Source organism: Empidonax traillii, unplaced genomic scaffold (genome assembly GCF_003031625.1).
Source record: "Empidonax traillii isolate 1590-97213 ecotype Southwest subspecies unplaced genomic scaffold, ASM303162v1 scaffold301:size691294, whole genome shotgun sequence".
Lineage (NCBI taxonomy): Eukaryota > Metazoa > Chordata > Aves > Passeriformes > Tyrannidae > Empidonax > Empidonax traillii.
In genome coordinates this window covers 308,635-327,477 of record NW_020955494.1, presented here as the reverse complement: position 1 = coordinate 327,477, position 18,843 = coordinate 308,635, and the positions used below count along the sequence as shown (strand labels likewise).

Genomic DNA, 18,843 nt, shown 5'->3' with positions numbered 1-18,843 from the left:
CCCGGGACGCGCCTGGGGACGCCTGCGGGGCCAGGACACGGCTACAGCTCCCAGGGCGTTCCCAGGGCGGCGTTCCCGGTACCCCGGGGGTCCGCCGGGCACCGCTGGACACAACCAGAAGTTTCCAGCCGGCTGCTCCTCCGCCGTCCCCCGCCCTCCTTCTTCTCCTCCTCCTCCTCCTCCGCGTCCCGCCTCTCGTCCCTCCCCCGCCACCGCCCCCCGCGCCGCCGTTTCCAGACAGTTCCAGCCCCGCGCCCCCGCCCCCGGCCCCCGGCGGATAAAGCGGCGGGCCCGGCCCCCGCCCCGCACTGTCCCGCACCCGCCCGGCCATGAGCGCGGCCGCGCAGACCCCGCCGCCGCCGCAGATGGAGGGCAGCGCCGAGCCGCTGCCCCCCGGCTGGGAGATCAAGATCGACCCGCAGACGGGATGGCCCTTCTTCGTGGATCACAACAGCCGCACCACCACCTGGAGCGACCCGCGCCTGCGGGCAGCGCCGCAGGTACGGCGGGAGGGGGGCCGGGGCCGGGGCTGGGGCTGGGGGGGCCCGGCGGGTCCGGGGGCCGCGCTCCCCCCGCGCGGGGCGATGCGGAGAGGGCAGGAGCTGCCTTTTGTCTCTGACGCACTGCAGTCCCTTTTTTGTGCATTAAATCATTTGATACCTCGGCCCTCTGATGTTTGTTTAAAGTTGGTGAAGTCCGCCCGGCCTGCCAGCGGAGGGGAGAACCTGATTTATTTTTCAGCTGTGAAACGGCTCGAATCGTGAATGTCTTTAAAAAAGGGGAAAGAAAGAAAGAAAGAAAGAAAGAAAAAGACAAGAAACCCAGAACAGACGCTGGTCAAGTTTCGTTTTTTCTTCCTATTTTTTCTTTTTCTTTTTTTCTTATTTTCTCCCCCCTTTTTCTTTTCCCTGGTCCCAAACTCTCCGAGCAGCTGCCGGCTCCGGTTTCGTTCCGAAGCACGCTCAGGGAAAAGCCGCATCTCACTCCAAATATGTCCATGGAAGGAGAGACGCGGAGGGGAGAGCGGCCGGGATTTTGCCGGGGCCCTGAGGAATGACCCTTTCGGGTCAGGTTCCCCCGGGTTTTGGGGAACAGAGCCCATTCCTTCGGGGATTACAGCCCTCTGACCCAGCAGCGCGACGGCTGCGGGCGGAAAGTGCTGGAAACTTGAGCGGAGTAGGAGTTGCCGGGTGGGAAGGCGATTCCCCCGTGGTCCGCGGGCAGCACCGCCTGTGCCCGGGCACACAGCCTGCCCTGCTCCCCTGCCCTGCCGGAATTCCCCTCGGGAAGGGGCTCCGCCACGTCCCGGGCGCTCCGCGGGGCTGGCCCGGAGCCCACGGGGAGGGGTCCCGGGCCGGTCCTGGGGGCACCAGGGGGGCTGTGCGGGGCCCGGGGGGCTGTGCGGGGCCCGGGGGGCTGTGCGGGGCCCGGGGGGCTGCGGAGCCCCCGGGGCGGTTTCACGGACCGTGCGGGGCCCGAGGGCAGCGGGGAGGGGGCTGCGGGATGCGGATGCCACAGACCCGCCGCGACTTTTTCTCCTGCAGCCCTTGCGAGGCGCTCAAGAAGTGTTAATTATTTTAAGAACTTAATGTTTCTTAAAATAGTAATTGCCCGGTTCGCGAGCGCGGGCCGTGACTGAAAGCTCCGTGTGAGAGCAGCTGGCATTGGAAGGGAAGGGACCGACTTCTCTGTCGCAAATTAACCCACTTTTCAGCTCTGTAAGTTCTAGCTCGTTTGGTCTATAAATTCCAGTAATAATGCAAAGAGGTCCTAGGAAAATGTACTTTGCCAGTCTTAATATTCATATTATCGTAGGAAAAAGTGCTTTATCTCCTCTTTGGATGCACCATCTTCCAGCTCTAATGGGGCACCTGTTAACACTGGCTCTTTCAGCAATAAAAATAACAAATAATGTTGGTTTTTATAACCATAAAACATACTTGAGAAGGAAAGTGTGCTGTTTACTCAAGGGCTTTTGTTACAGAAATACCACTTGAGACTAACCCATTTAACAGAACAGTGCCATTTAAGCTGCTTTGAAAATTGTGTGAAGTGACTGGGAGTTCTCTGATGGATCAGTTCTCTGCTTGAAACAAAGCAAATCTTCACCCTATCTCATGTGAAATCTGTGGTAATGAGAAGTGCCCCTCCTGCCAACTTGGAAGGGTTATCACAGGTACAAAAAGCTGCACCTGCTTTTGAGCAGCTCTTGTGGGATACGCTTTTTCCGAACAGGAAAACTTGTTACTGCTTTCTAATAAGCAGGAATGTGTCTATGCTTTGGGTTTGTTCAGTGAGGGACAGAAATGCCTCCAGAGACGAATCTGGAAAACTGCTGATTTTTGAGATCCTGTCTAATGTTGTTCAAAGAAAAACCCTCCAGTTAATGATGATAGAAACTGTGTGTAGCTCCTCTCACCCAGCCATTTGTCAGAGCCCTGAGTTGAGTATATCTGCTGGAATTCATGGACAATTCCTGACATTAAGATGAAGTTCCAGTGTATTTCATGAGGGCAGGTACTGTTGAGCAAGAGTCACAGAATCAAGCCTGAGGAAACTGTCTCTTCCTAAACAATGTTTTAGCTAGGCAATGCCAAAGAAGACAAATTACCCCCTGACAATGAATTTCAAATCCAGCAATGAGTTTTGAAGACATCAAACTTTTGTTAATACCTAAGCAAGGACAAAACCAGAGATGCAGGCAGAGAGACTAGATGGGAAGGGTTTGCTGATTTCCTTCACTCTCAGTCTAACTCAAATGAGAACTTGTGGCTTTTAGAAGTGATTTGAGAATCACAAAGCCTGACTGCACGTGTCAGGCTTCACTTACCTTTTCAAGGATCAAACTTGTGGTGGTTTTATTGCTGCTTCACTTTCACTGAAATCAGACAGTGAAATTTGCATTTTTTTACCCCCTTTAAGGTGGTCTTACACTGTATCTACTAATATCCTCTCAGTGAGTGTTTATTCCCTCTCTGAAGAGATTTTTGGCTGCAAAGTGAGGTGTTACACCGTGTGTGGACAGTGAATGGAGCACAGATCTAGAGCTAACTGAGCTTTCCTAGCTAAGCAGTCCAGCTGAGGCAGTATCAGAGTGGCGTCCTGGTGTTCCCAAGTGCTTGATCTTGGTCTTCTCACTTACTCGAGGCTTAACATCAGTGCAGCCATGCTGACTGCAGCGATCTGTGCCAGATACATAATCAGGTAAAAGTTGAAGTGGCTCCTTTGAAATTTTAACCCATGACAGAGCCAGTTTAAACCAACGAAACCAGACCTTGATTTTGCATTTAACTCTGTAGTTTAGATGCATTTGTGAATTCAGATGACTCTGTTATTTTCTAATTCAGTCTAATTTACTCACATGAAGGATGGGTGTTCTTCCTCTGCATGTTTGCCTCTTGTAAGAAATCATTGCAGTGTAAGGTTGACTTAGGGACACCTTCCTGAGAAAGGAGAAAAAAATCTCTTACTGCTCCAGTGAGAAATAAGGCACAACTTTGCAAATGACCAAAAAACATTTGTTAATGAAACTTCTTGGTAGACTAATGATTTTCTTTCAAATGTCTGATTAGCTAACAGTGAGACATTCAAGCAGTAAGGTACAATCAATACTGTGAAGCAGGTATATACATACTTCTACTGAGAACATGTTTTCTAGCCATGTCACTCTTCCTTTTTTCCTTTGGTAGAACTACTGATTTCCTATGCTTATTTATTGTTATTTTCTGTGTTAACTTGGGGCATCACAGCTGTGCATATTTCCTGCAAGACTGTCCTAAAATGTTAAACTGTAAACGTTTAGTGTTGGAAAAAAATTGTTTGCACTTAAAGCAGAAAACAAAACCAAGGCTTTCATAGGTATTTATCGATGCCTCTTCTACGTGTTGTCTCCCCACGCAGTAAACCCCCTGGGAAATGATGGGACTGAAAATAGAGCAGAGGAATTGACTGTGCTGAGCTGTGCTGGCCGGATATTGCAGGGATCGATAGCTGGCTGGTGCCTTGGGTTTGAGCTAAAAGCTGCAGCAGGCAGGCACACAGCCATAAGAGTGATCTGGGATACATGTATTGCTTGCAACAAGAAACAAAGGAAGGAGAAGCCATCTTACCCTCCTGCTGATGCCTCACTGGTGTTTGGGGAACAACTAACTACACCTAACTTTCCATCCCCCCTTCCTGACTGCTGCAGCTCCTTGCTCTCTGCTTCCCCAAATAATCCTGAAGTCACTCAATTCTCATCTCTTTAGCAGTGGATTTATTTTGGAGCGCTGACTGCTCACGTTCAAGTTGACTGAACAATTCTTGGGAGCCCAAATTAGAAATTGCACCGTGAGTTCAGTCCGGCCTCTCTGAAACTGCATCTCTCCCCCTGGTTCACATCAGGGGAAGGGAATGTAGGGCTGGCTTAGCTGGCAATTAGGGCCTCTTCTACCTGCGGTGTTTTACATCACTAATGCTGATGTGCACTCTGTCAGGTTAGCAGGTTAGTCACTGGATTACAAAGGGACTGCATGTAAAAGGCAGAATGTGTTAGCAGTGGCAGAATTATCAGCAGGGGATTTTTGGAGGATTGTGACTGGCTCTGTCCAGGTTCCCTGCAGCTGCTTTGTGCAGTTATTTAAAGCCCCCCTTTACACGGTAAGCAGGGAGTTAATTTACGGGGATATCGGTTAATCTGAAAGCAAGAGGTGGATCTAATCAGAAGTGAGAGACAGGAACTGAAGAAATGCTGCAGATCATGGCAGTGTCTGGGCTATCACGCAAGAGGAAAAGCAAAGGAGGGGTTGCAGAGTTCTGTGCAAGTCCTGGCACTGTGTGCCTCTGATCTAAAGGACAAAGGAAGAATCCTTGTGCCAGGTGGCAGCGTTCTTGCCTAGGAATCATATTTTTAACACTTGTATACACAGGCAGGATTTTTCCATAATCACAGGGCAAAAATAGAATTGTTCCCACTGGAACTGTGATAAGGCAGGTAACAGCCCAGTTTGCTGTGGGGTATCCAGACAGGATCACTCCCTAGGTGAGCTCTGTCTCCAGAGCTTTCTGGGGCATCTGTGGTCTCTCTTCGTGCCAAGTGAAAGGCAAATGTAAATTAGAATGTGGCTTGTTCACACAGATCACATTATTTAATTACAGACTGAAAGAAAAATGCTGTATCTTAAATATGTTACAGAAGCTGCTGGTTTGATTACTTTTATTTTTCCTTCTTGATTTCACAGGAAAATCAGGCATGTGTTGGGTAAGCGACTCGTCTGTCATCACCCAGGTAGCACGAAAGTGTGTTTTTTATGGCTGATGGCAAAGCCTTATAACTAATAAATGAGGTGCAGTGTAGCAAGTGGTTTTAGTGTTGGAAATTGCTGTTTGAGGAAGTGAAGTCACGAAAATGCTGCTCGCAAAATGAAATTTTAGATGAAAATGTGGAGCCTGATGATAAGCTGAAATTCACAGCCCTCTCTTCAAACAGTATTTCCTTATTCTCATTTTTTTTAATGAGGCATTGTTTTGCTAATCTTTTAGACTTGTGCTTTCTCCTGTATTCCAGATTTCTGGTTCATAGCTAACAGGAGAGCAGTAGGTTGACTACCTGCTTCTCAGGCAAGCAGGGATGAACAGAAATAACTGAATAAAGTGTGTCATTCTCATCGCCCTGGACGAGGATGTTTCTGTTAGCCCTCCAAAGGGCTCTTCTTTAACCCTGTCCATGAAAGCTGCCAGGGTGGGTGGTGATCCCTGCTCTCCTTGCAGCAGTCATTGCTTCTCTCTCAAACATGTTCAGTTTGGCCCCTGGGGTGCTTTCTGTGCACGGGCCAACTTCCACTCGTGGGCACAAAAGGCAGGTGATGTCATGTCTGCACCGAGGTGCTTTAGCTTAAGAATCATTTTAGTGATAAAAGAGGGCTTTTTTTTTTTTTTTTTTTTTTTGGTTGATCTGCAGGATGTGTTTGCTCCGGGCTCTCTGTGCTGCAAAGCTCAGGATTAGGTTTCTCCTTCGGTTTCTAATGGTGTTTATTTATTCCTAATGGCATCGCTGGCCTTCCTCAGTCAGAGCATATGTTAATGTAATGCTTGGATAACACAGCCCCATAATTACAAGAGGGAACAAAAGGCCTATTTGCCTACACATGTGTATGTTAGGAAATAAAAGCTCAGCATTCAACAAGTGGAACATCAAAAGCAGCTTGGCCTGTAATTGGGTTACATGATGCGACTGACACCAAGTCCTACTGAGACAGCTCATGCAGCCCAGCTTATTCATGGGTTCCTGCAGTCAGCAGCTAATGATATCCTTCTGAAATGCCTGTGTGCTCAGTCGATGTGTTTAAGCACAAATTGTGAGTAAAAGGGTGAGAATGCAAAAGGCTTCAGCAGCTGAAGAGCAGCCCTAAGAAGTTTGGAGTCAGCACTGAGAGCAGATCACTCTGCACCCTCCAATTTGTGTGGTTATCTGGGGACTGGTAATAAAACCTACTCCGTGCTGATGTTGTGCTATTAACACGTTCAGATACAAAGCACTGCTGAGAAACTCCTTAGAAATACTTGGATATGCTGATTTCTGTTGATAGCAGAGCTAGTGTAGTACTTTTGCTTAGTTAACACAACACAGGAGGAGGAAAGGCCTGGCCAGGAGTAAAATACAAATGGATCTAGAATCCAATTGTAGTGCTTAGTTTGCCTCTCTCTCTTTTTTTTTTTTTTTTTTAAGTGGATTTTTTTTTTTTAATAAAGAGAATTGATACATCATTCTTAGATTTTAATATTGGGTACCACTGGCTTTTCTGGCTCTTCATGGTAATTTCTGATAAATACATTTAGGTAGGCACATGTGCAAAGGAAACTTGGGGGTTGTATTTCAGTGACTCATTTGAGATGTATTTGGATGTGAAAGAACAGGATCATGCTATTCCCTTCTTCCTAAATTTTTAGGATCTGGGCTTAATATCATGGAAAATATGATCTGAAGTTAGATTTTTATCAGGTACTAGCTTTTTCTCAGTCACTTGGGCAACTAGAATACTTCTGTGAGCATAGTACTCCTCAGCAGCAGCTTACAAGGTCAGAACCACTGAAGTCAGCAGACCCTCTGCTGACAGAAAGATGTTGAATCTCTTGGCAGTATTGGTAAATTTTGTTTTTCCTTTGCTTTAGATAATATTCACAGAACAGGTGCAATTTAAACACTTGCACTGCTGCTGTGCAGAGCTACAGAGGTGCTCCATGTGAGTATAATACACAGATGCTGCTGTACTGCAGATAACATCTGTACAGGTTAAGAATGCAAGAGTGCGATGGAGCAAAACTTGCTTTTAAACTTTATTTTGTAGACCGTTTTAGTATAAGAGGAATGAAAAATGTATTATGTAAGGAGTCTCAAAAGGGAGACTCTGAGTTCAGTACAACTATTGCAGTCATCTAGCAGGCACACAGAATGTTTTGACAAATTTGATTTGATTGGTACAGCCACCTGGAAAACTCCAATGGCAATTTGCTGGCATAAGCAGGGGCTGAATTTGCAGGTGTCTGTGTTTCAGTCTGGAATAACACTTGAGCTGGGGCACGCAGGGAGTTATGCCATTATCCACTCCAGATACTACAGCTGTATTAGGAGTTTTGTTTCAACGCTGTGTTTCTCCTCTTGCTGTTGCTTTTTTTTCCTTCCGAGGGCTCTTGGTTTCAGAACTCACTTAAAAGCCGGGCAAGTTGGAGGATTTCAGTGTCAGTGCTGACCATGCCCTTCCCACAGGAAGCCAAGAGAAGGATGGAGGGGTATGAAGTGTTTTTTCCAGTTGCACAACCCGTGCTGGCTGCACCTTTGTTTATCGTGGTGATGGCCTGACAACAGAAACGCAGGGCCCGGTCCCGAGCGAGCTGTCAAATGCCCTCCCAGCTGGGCCAGAGCCCTCCCCTTCACTGCATGGGAGGATTGTTCCATCAGCACCTCCCCACACGGGGCAGTGGGCTTGAGTTCCTGGGGTATTGCAGCCTCCCTGAAACGTAGGCTGGGACTGCTGTCAAAATGTCTGAGCTGCTCAAGGGAGGTTTTCTGCATTTTTGTGCTCCCCACTTTTTGGGGAGACTGTTTAATGTAAGGTGTGTGATCAGAGCTGGGATTGCTGCAGTGCTGGGACTCAGTCCTGCTACGCACTGAAAATTAATTAATACTCTGCTGCTTGTAGCTACTCTCAGCTTTGTTATTAAGGAATTTGTTTCTTTAGATGAGGGCAGAGGAATTTTACTTCAGTTTGTTTTAAAGCAGAAACCTGAATTGGGTTCCTGGTGTTTATGTGTAAATTGGGAAGGATGATGGACTAAGACTAGTGATTCATTTATTGGGCATTTCTTTCTTTGTGCAGATTTGTGTTCAGTGTGAGCTCTGCACTTTTCCAAATAACATGTTTGTTAATATAACAAGCAAGAACTGTATGCGATAGAAGGCAAATAAAGCCAGAAATTGGCTTTTTTTTTTTTTTTTTTTTCTTGTGCTGGCTGTGCTCTAAAACACAAAGCATTCAGAGCAAATCCATGAATTTTTTCCCTGTGGTGTAATGACGACAGTTTTCCAGAGCTCGACTCCATTCCTCCCCCTTGCACACTGTCCCCAGGCACACCTGAGCTTCCCCTGCCGTGTTCCAGAACCTGTTTGTCCAGGCTGGAAACACAGACTGCCTTGCTCAGAACAGAACTGCTTGGGCTGTGAGCCTGGCCATGGGGGGACTGGGATCTGCACGTCCTCACTGTTGGGTGGGATTGTCACTGAAAGGGCACCCAAACCACTGGCAGCATCTACCTGAACCCAGGGCCGTGGTGGTCTTTGGCAATGGATTGTCCATGTTTGGGTCTGTGTGACAGTCGGAAGGAAAGGAAAAGGAACAGGAATGTTTAAGATGTGGTGACACAAACTGGCTAATGTAAGCAACTGTTTCTAGAGTTAACTATTAATGAAGTGTTGAAGGGAACAATGCAGATCAGGAAGAGCAGTTGTGATGAGAGCACCTTTTCTGAACCTGATCTCTGCCTCAGAGCTACCAATGGTGGGGAAAACAAGGCCACTGCATTTGTACCTTTGCTGAGGGCTGCTCCAGCGTGACTGCATGGGTGAGAGGCGTTCCTCTGGGGCTGCAGCTGACTACAGGGCAAAAAAAGCCTGGATAAAGGACCAGCTCAATGCTAACTTTGCACAGAGGCAGCTTGTCTGAAGCTGTGAGAATACATGAGAAGTTATGGCAGGATAGTTTATGCTGTGGCTCTTAGAAGAGCCAATGTTTCCATTAAAACAAACAAAAAGAAAAACCCCAAGATAACAACAACAACTAAAACCAAACAAACCAAACCCACCCAATAAAGTATTGTCAGAAGTTTTACTTCAGTTGCAGGATGAATGGTTTGGAAAAGCGGTCCAACCTGATTTGGCTTTGGTTCTGGGCTGCTGCTTTAGTGTTTCTTACCAGGGCTTAAGTTGCTGTGGCAGATTGCTCACATTGCTAGGAAGGTTCAGGGCAAGGGCAGCCTCACAGGTCTGAACATGACATGGAAGGGGAAGCCCGTGGCTGGACTCCCAGGGGGGTGGTTCATGCAGGGTAGAAGGGGTGGGCACTGTCCATGTTGAATCCTTGGCAGTGGTTTATCATTGTGGATTACTCCAGATGATTGGAGGTCTTATCCCCAAATGAAGCCGTTGCAGACCCCAGAAATGCCCAGAGAGGAGCTGACAGCTAATCTGGAGCTCTTTACACCCAGGTGGAGTGGAGCTGGTTTGGCTGACAGCCTTCTCATGCCAGGGCATCTGCAGGTGCTCCTGGCCCACCCAGCTCCTAAAGCCTTCCCACAGAGAGGCTGCAAGTGAGGGAATCTCCTTTTTATGGCAGTGGGAGCCGTGCTGTAGGTGGGGTGGCTGGGGAATGCTCGGGTTACTCCGGCAGGGAGACTGTGCAGAGCAGCTGGCGCAGGCCGGGCACGGAATGCCTGGAGTCAGCTCGGAGCACCAAGGTGCTTCTTCCCACTCTGGAATCATCAGTTTCCTTCCCAGCTCGCCCTGTGGACACTTGGCTCTGCCTGGGCCTCTCATTGTTGTCAGCTGAGCACACCTCAGGGTTATTTTGCTGTAAATGCAGTTTGCTGCTGGAACTGTGGATCCTGGGAGAGGAGGCTGCCGGGAGGGCTCCGTGTGCAGGGTTATGCTGGTGGGAGGTGAACAAGCACATGTTTGTGGTGTGTGGGGTCCTGAAAGCCCCTGGCCAGCCTGTGCTGAGCAGAGGAACGTGGTTTCCTGGTAGGGTGAATTTAAGATGACTCATCTGTCGGTGGTGGATCCCAGTGCAGACCTTGGCATGAGATCATCCTTGTTCTGCAGCTGGAAGAGCCAACTTCAGATGGCTGCTCCGTGCGAACTTTCTAGGCCCGGCTCTCCTCTGGGCCTCTTCCAGAATTCTTCCTTTGTGGAGGTTTTTTTTTAATAAGTAAAAGGAAATGGAACATCAGGGCTCGGACTTTGAACTTGTTCCTTTCCATGTTTTTTATCTTTATTGGTTTCCCTAAATAATGGCCTTTATTCTCTGAAGTTTCATTGCTTACAGGAATTCTCACAATTGCTTTTTAAGGGGATACTGCCATACTGAAAGAACACTGGTAATCTGGTTGGTAAAATAGCTAATTCCTAATGAATTGGTAAATCAACGTGTACAAAAGCAACATGAAATATTTTTGCAGCTTAAACAACTCTTTAAAAATAGGGTTTCCAACACTTGCACCATATGTCCCCTTATTAAATTCTCCTCTTACTGAATAATGACATTACCCTCTGAATGACAGAGGTGCTTGTTATATGATCTGACTTAGAGATACATCTGGAACTTGGCCCTCGCGGGGTCTCAAAATAGAATGACCGATGCAGGAAGAACTTACTAGAGGACTTGTGAGGGCTCTGAGTACAAACCACTTCCACCCTTGCCAGGGCTTTGACATTGTCCAGGGAGCCTATTCAGACAACCCAGGGATTTTTTCATCTTGCTTTTCAGCCTTTTCCCCTTTGTTAGGCTGTCCTGTCTTCCCCTCCCCTCTCCCTCAATGTTTACTGAACTGAATCCTCCCCTTTGCTGGAAGTGAATGTATTGTTCAGTCAGGGGAAGAACAATACCAACAAGATTGTGTTTCTGATGGGATTAGCCTTCCTTGGAAGTGTCCCTTCAGATGTTATCTGTAGCACGGATGTGTTCTGAGAGGTGCTAAGGAAATGGGCTTGTTTGAATTGGATGAGCTCCACTGAACAGGGTGGGCTGGTGGCTAAAACCTAGTGATGCATGCTAAACAAGAAATCTTGTTGTAGTTAGGCCAAGGAAAGCCCAATTAAGCATTTCTGAGAAGTGGGGCTGAAGGCCCCACACACAAGCAGATTTTTTAGCTTCCTCCCTTCTGCTGCCTGCAGTGTTAGCACCTGCTGTTCACTGCCCTGCACAGCCCTGAGAGGGCTCAGCTCCTCACACGCAGCTGATGCTGCTTTTAGGACAGACCTTCAGGGCAGCTTTTTCTTACCATCCTCTCTGAGCTACCACTAAGCGATGTTTTTCACTTGCAGGAAGGCCAGTCGTCAGCGAACGGCCCATCCCGCGACAGCCCCCGGCAGCTGCCGGCCCGAGAAGGAAGCGTGGGGTACCCCAAGCTGCGGGCCGGCTACATCCCCATCCCCGTCATCCACGAGGGCCTGGACGGCCGGCAGCAGCACCCCTGCTTCTCTGCCGCGCAGCCCGGCCCGCAGAGGTACAAGACGGAAGCCGTGGCCGGCGCGGGGCAGGCGCAGCCGCCCCCCAGGGGGGCCTATCCCGGCCCCGAGTCCCCCGCGCCCGCCGATAAACAGAGCGGACAGACAACGGCAGCTGCACCGGCGCCCGCCACGCACGGACACGAGGTAACGACCGGCACCGCGGGGACGCCTCTGCCGTGTGCAGGCACCCCGTGACCTCAGTGGCACACGGGGAGCGGAGCCTTCGCAAAGCCAGGCTTGCCACGGGGTTACATTTTCCCGATGCTTTGCCGGTACTGAAATGCGGGAGTTGCGCAGTCGCGGCAGCAGGAACGTGTCTGGGTTTTCCAGAGTCACCTGTTTCCCTTCTGGCATGGCTCTGCGGAGGTAAATGCGTGTGAGGGACCCTGCAGGAAGGAGCCTCTGAGCCCAGCGGGTCCTGCAGCAGGGGAGGGCTGGTCAGGGCTTGGACAGCTTCCCTCACAAGTGGAGGATAAAGACAAGTCTCTTGTGTTCTGCCCCGTGAGTCAAACTGAAGTGAACAAAGTGGGAGAGACAAAAATAAAAGTGTCCAGTCAGCGAACAACCCGGGCCACTTCAGAGGTCCTTTGCTTCTTAATTTAATATTTCGGTTTATAAAGAGCATGGATTTACATAAATGCAGATTTAAAAGTGAATTGTAAGGTGGTTTTGTCCTTCAGTGGCATGTGAAAATATTTCCAAACGATGAACTTCTTTGAAAAAAGTCACCCTGCTTGTTCTGTGTTTGGGAAGGTAGGATTTTGGTTGGCCTGTTTTCTGTGGAGAACTAGCAAATTGGTATTCTTGTAATATATGGAAATACCAACCTCATTTTTATTCAAAGTAAGATGAGCAGGAAATTCAGCTTTCACCAAGCTGAAAACGTATCAGGTCTGTAATTCAGCAGTAGTGGCATCTTGTCTGAAACCTATTTGGAGTCTGAACAGTGTAATTAAAATCCTGTTGGCAGGTTTCTCAGCTGTCTTGACTAACAATGCCTTGTCCATGCAGTACCAGGATAAGAGGCCCAGCTTTTCCTTCTTCCAAGCTTTGTCTCGTCTGCTGAGTGGCTTCAGGAATGTGTCTCCTGTGCCACTTACTGAAGTCCTCAGAGATAACAGAGGGGACCCAGAACTTGATGTGACAAGCTTAGGCAGTGCAGTGACGGTACCAGTGAGCAGAGCCTGTTGGTGACTGTAAACTGCGTGTCAGCAAGGCTGCCAGTGGTGCCAGTGCTGGGGGCTACAATGCAGACCAGCGCTTGGTTATTTAGGGTTGCTGTTTCATGAGCAGCTGAGCATTCACCAGCACCGAAAGAGGGGGCTTGTTCCCCTTCCCTCCTGCCTTGCCTGCCCTTCTCCTGCCTTCTGGCAGTGTTGTTGTCCTGCCCTCTCCTCTGCCAGCTCCAGGCTGACCTGGCCTTTCCCTGAGCTGTGTCACACAGCCAGCAGGGAATCAGCTGCTGGAGCTGGTGCAGAGGGGGTGAGGGGATGGACAGGCAGAGCAGAACATGGGAGGATGGGAACAAACAACCTGCCTTTGCCCAAACTGCAGACCTACAACCTGGAACAGGCTGAGAACTGGATTCTGCAGCAGCTCAGCCCAGTGCTTGTTCCTAACAGCATGGCTAAGCCAGTGCAGCTCTTGCTGCTGGTGCTGAGGGGCTGAGGCACTTGGAAGGTCCAGGAGAGGGGAAAAAGGGGCATTATCTGTGGATGTATTGCCATAGCCTGATACCAGATTGGTAACATGCTTCATAAAAACCCCAACAAAACATACAAGATCTGTTAGTGTCACTGGGATCAGAAGTCTAAACGTTGTGTGCCTCTGTTAGTGTTAGATTTTTGTCTTCAGCTTAGAATTTGTTTGCTTAGCCTAATTTACCTCAAATTTGACAGGTTTAGACAGGAACAGCCATGCAAAAGCAGCAAACATTCTGACTGAGCATCCACTCCCTGCTCATTTGAGGGCTGGGAATGCTGTAGCTCAGGTTTCTACTTGTTATGACGATGCTCTCACAACTTCTGTGGTTTGTCTAGTGAGGCCCTTGGCCAAAAACCCAGGGAAATGGAGCCCTTGTGTGCCGGAAACACAAGTTCAGTTTCTGTGATGACTGCCTCTGTTTCTCTTTGGAAATGAAAAGTATTGTGAGCGCAAAATGGTTAAAATCTACTAACGGATTTTGTTTTCGTGGCAGCCTCCTCCTCCTGGAGCATCTGATCCTCCAACAGCTTCCCCTCAGTCCTCTGGCAGACCCAACGCAGGGAGCCATCAGCTTCCCCGTGGTTATATTCCCATTCCCGTGATCCACGAGAACATGCCCCGGCAGCCGACACAGGCCTACCATCAGGCACAGAAGACACACTACCCTGCCCAGCAGAGCGAGTTCCAGGCCCACCAGCCGGTGTTCCACAAGATCCAGCCCGAGGACAGGGAGCCCAAGGCGCCGCGGGCTCAGTCTCCCTTCAGGGTGGCTCAGAGAGGCTCTTCGAGTCGGGAGAGCTCCCCAGCCAGAGTTACCAGCCAGATGCAGCCCCCAGCTCCCATCAGAGTGCAGACAGTGGTAGACAGACCCCAGGTACGTAGAGCGGGGAAGGGAATCGCCTCCCAGGGACTCCAGTGTGGCTGGAGCTGGAAATGAGCTTGTACCAACACGTAGATGAAAGCACGCAAAGCAGTCTCCCTTTCTGGGTTTACTCAGACTGGGAGATGCTGAGATTAACACGAGCAGAGAGTTGCCTTTCCACATGTCAGGACTGTGGAGTCTTTGGATCACTGAAATGTGATTTAAGACCTGATTTGATCTCCTCTCGTCAGAGTTATAATTTGGTGTAATTACACTGAGGTCACTGATGTTGCATTATGTTTATGAGATGAAAATCAGGTCCGTGGGATTTGTGACATCTCTGTAAATACACTTCTCAGATGTCTCAGAGCCACTTAGGGATAGCATCAGATGCACGAAGTCATTTTAGCTGTGAAGAGAAAGGATCAGCAAAATCTAGTCTTAGAGCTTTTTATTCTTCCAGCTGGAAGCAAGCTCTTGGGTGTAGAACCTGTTGCTCATTGAACATTTTACCCATGTTAAAATTCTTACTAAAACTACAGTTAAAGACTACTGGGAATTAGCTGTGAGTGTGTGGAGTGGGTGTGTACAAGCCTTGATTTCCTCTCTGGAGAGGAGTAGAATTAGGTGAATATATTTGAAAACCCTTGTGCTAGGACAAAACAAGGAAGACTTCAGGTTAAATAGCATATTTTAGGTCATCGTGCTAGTTTATTTTTGTGGGTGAGAGTTTGTGCTCACTAATAATTTTTATGTTCAATGGCTAAAGCAGTAACAGGTTGTCTGTGCAGGCCACTTATTTATTTGGTGTAAATAAAATATAGATATTTTAATTCAGCCATCTAAATCCGGGAGAGCTGGATTCGGTATCTTTCAAAATCACTGTATATGTGCACAAACAAGTAAAGGAGGTGTCAGGGAAAGGAAAACACAGATCTCACAAAATGCAGTTTTCTGCTAAGATTTCCCAACTAATCTCAATTTCAAGAGGTTTCTGATTTGATGCCATAGATCTGGAGTAATCCCAAGGATTGTCCCTAATCACTCCAGTGTAATAAGATTGACACAGTAACCTCTGCATGTGAATATGCTAAAGATAAAATCAGTAAAAATAAGCACTAGCAAAAAAAAAGGAATGCCCTGAAAACAGGAACAGGATGAGAATAGCCCAAAATGGGACTGAAACTCAAAGTAGTTGGCTTTTCAGGAAAGGTGAGCTCTCAGTTATTGACCCAAGGATGAAACCTTGACTGTGCTGCTGTCAGCTGCAAAAGCTCTGACTTCAGTCAGGGGAAGGCTTTGCTCTAAGATCCTGTCTTACAGAACTGCTCGTGGGGCTGATTTTATTGGGCACAGGCAGGATTTGGTGTGTTGAAGTTTAATGTTTGTGAGAGTTGATTTGTGCCTGTAGACTGCAATAGCTTGAAAATGCTTTCCAGCACAGTGCTGGTTTTGAAAACATTAAAATTCAGCAGTGCCCAGGAACGGTTAATCATCCTGTGAGCGGAAATGGCACTGCCAGGAGCACAGAAAGCTGGGGGTTAGGTTACTTGTTCTTTAGAAGGACATAAGGAGCTTTGTGTCTCAACACAAAACTTGCCTTGCTCACCAGGTCTCTCAGCAACAAGTCCCTCCTCAGGAGCCACCAAGAGCAGCCCCCCCACCTGAAGTGAAGCCCGAGAACAAGGCAGCCCCAGCCCCCGAAACTGAAGCACCGTCAACATATATCCCAATTCAGGTCACCCACCAAGAACCAGAGCCTAAAGCGCCACCCCAGAAGCCTCCAGCCATGGCAGAGAAAGCTGAGAAAAAGGCTCCTCCCCCTGCTAAGGTTGCTCCCCCCCAGGAAAGGCCTCCTCCTGAAGAAGCGCCACCGCCACCACCGAAGACGATGGAAACGGGAGAACCTCCGAAGCATCCCGGTGTTCTGAAAGTGGAAGCGATTCTGGAGAAAGTACAAATGCTTGAGCAGGCGGTCAACTCCTTTGAAGGCAAGAAAACTGACAAAAAGTACTTGATGATTGAAGAGTATTTGACCAAAGAGTTGCTAGCCCTAGACTCAGTGGACCCTGAGGGTCGTGCGGATGTGCGCCAGGCCAGGAGAGATGGGGTGAGGAAGGTCCAGACCATTTTGGAAAAACTTGAACAGAAAGCGGAAGATGTCCCAGAACCTGTTGATGGACTTCAGCCCAATTGTCCAGAGCCTAAGGCACCACAGGAAATCATGGAGATTGAACCTGTGGTAGTCAAGAGTAAGGGAGATACCGGTAATAAAAATGCTAAAGAGGAAACCAAAATGGAAAGACATCAGCCTGAAACTAAGGAAGAAGTGTTTACCAATCTGGCTACTACGACAAACACATCTAATAACCCAACTGAACCATAGCTATGTGCTGAAATCCAAATCTCTCAGACTCTATAACTTAAAGTGTGTTTAAGTGAATTTTAAGTTGCATGCATTTCCGGAGCTCTTTTCAACTGGTTTTATTCAGCGTAGCAGCTTGGGACACAGTAAACACTTTGTGGGGAAAGGAGGAAGCTAGAAAGAAAGTAATGCATTTATCCTTTATTCTTACACTATGTAAAAGACATGTTTCAAAAATAAACCCTGTGCATTAATCGCTTTTAGAGCAGCTGAGTGGAAGAAACCAAACGACTTCAGGGTTAATATTGATGCGTGTTGTTTAGGGTGTATTCTTCTGCAGGTGATTTTTGTAAAATCAGTGGCCTGCACTGTCAGAATACCAGTCCTCTTCTAAGTATAGCCACTCTTAACAGTAATGTTTTTATTTTTAATGTTCACAGTTGGGCACTTTAAGTAACGATGGATAGAAAGCGTGTAAGAAACTGTAGGGATATTTATATGTGTGCAGGACTTCAATGCTATATTTTAAGAGGGAAATAAAATAATATGGAAGCCTAATTTAGTCTTGTGGTTTTGTAAGGTGGAAATGTAAAGGCAGTAGTTGGATTTAAAAACACTCTTCTAGACACAGAGATGTGTTAGAGCAGTGTTGTAGTTGAAGTCTGACAACTGTTTTCTCACCAAGACCAAACTGTGTCTTTCTCCATCCCCTTCCTCCCTTTTGATTTTGTTGCTATATCCCATCTGTGGACCCAGGAAGAAATTTGGCTTAGCATTTCCCTCTCCCTGCAACAGAAATGTTTATACCACTGAGATCTGTATCTGCTGTGTTGTCTTACAGAAATGTACAGTATCTTCACTTCTTCTGCAAAGTCATGAGTTGTTTATTAGCACTGCTTCTGACTTTCCAGCCAGACACACTCTGTGTTCTTAGGCCCAACATGACTCCTCTCATTTTGTGAACAGTTCAAGCAATACTTTGTTCTAAGTGATTGGCAATTTACACTTAAACAAGGCCCATAAGACGTACTTCAGGTACATCCATGTCAAATGAAATCAGCAGCCAGTGCAGAAGGAGTGCAGGGGAGGAAGGGCTCCTAACCAAACTGCAGAAGTTACCCTCGATTTGCATTTGTAATACCAAGGAATCTTTTTTACCTGATAGCAGGTTTACAGCATAGGAGGAAAACTTCAGTTGCTCAAAGCAATTGATTACTTACTGAACTACACTCTGAGTGTTGAAAGTGAATTGGGAATTGGGTTTAAATCCATCTGAAAACCTGTTTTTAAGGGGCGGTTTGAGAGTCATCATTGAGAACTGTCACTCTTTATTTTAAAATAACATGTCAATTGTAGTGCAGTGTGTGTTTTTGAAATAAGTGTGACCGTGAACTGTCTGCTGAGTTGTAGGTAGAAGGGCGATGCTTCTTTTAGTTTCATTTTGATAGTCAACATCATCGTGTAAGAATACACAATGTCTCGTAACCTTTTGGCTCCCCCAGCTTTGGGAGCAGCATTGTAGGCATTCTGGTGAAGAGGTGTGAAAGTTCATCTGCCTGCATGATTCTTGCATGAACTCATTTCAGTGGCACATTGCTCATGCAGGATTACATTTCAGTTGAGGACACACATCCCTGACATCATGTAACAAAAATACTTGAATCGAGGAATATCAGCCCTGTGTTTTTAGGCCTGAGCTGTAAGCAGAGTCTGGAGGAACGAGGCCCTGTCTCGGTGTGGGCTTGTTCAGTAGTGCACTGAAACAATCCAGATCAAAACCACCTCGTTAGCTGAGGTGGCCCTGTACAAATTAGGGTTATAGTCTTAAAAATGTCCTATTTACAGGAAGTTAAACAGGTGCTAGCTTTTCAAACATGTCATCTGCTGCTAATGGAGCCTGATTCATGTTATACCATTCTGTGTTAGTCAGAGTAGTTGGAGCCAAAGGTAATTACAACTGAGGGGGTTCTTTTCGAGAAGCAAAGCTGGAGGTAGAGCTACACTCTGCCAAGTGGCACTCTGAAAGTTGGTGATTAAAGTCAGTGCTACTCCTGCAGAATTAGGTACAACTGGAAATGAAGGTTTCATGATGTGGCCTAATAAGGGAAAGTCCATGTGGCTGCCCCGGAGCTGTGGGCTGGGCGGCTGCTGCTC

At 47.6% G+C, this 18,843-nt stretch overlaps 1 protein-coding gene across 1 annotated transcript; it reads left to right on the top strand.

The window, feature by feature from the left end:
* Window positions 1-320: 320 nt before the first annotated feature.
* On the top strand, window positions 321-17,244 carry BAG3 (BCL2 associated athanogene 3). Its single transcript, XM_027890867.1, has 4 exons — window positions 321-500; window positions 11,573-11,902; window positions 13,956-14,336; window positions 15,937-17,244. Exons 1-4 carry the CDS (start codon window positions 330-332, stop codon window positions 16,708-16,710), a joined length of 1,656 nt encoding a protein of 551 aa, XP_027746668.1. The 5' UTR covers window positions 321-329; the 3' UTR covers window positions 16,711-17,244.
* Window positions 17,245-18,843: the final 1,599 nt, after the last annotated feature.

Excerpts from the sequence above, each read along its gene's own strand:
- BAG3 (XM_027890867.1), top strand. The coding sequence starts at position 330 with ATGAGCGCGGCCGCGCAGACCCCGCCGCCGCCGCAGATGGAGGGCAGC. Across the intron at positions 501-11,572 it reads GCCTGCGGGCAGCGCCGCAG|GAAGGCCAGTCGTCAGCGAA; the intron begins GTACGGCGGGAG and ends TTTCACTTGCAG. Across the intron at positions 14,337-15,936 it reads CAGTGGTAGACAGACCCCAG|GTCTCTCAGCAACAAGTCCC; the intron begins GTACGTAGAGCG and ends CTTGCTCACCAG.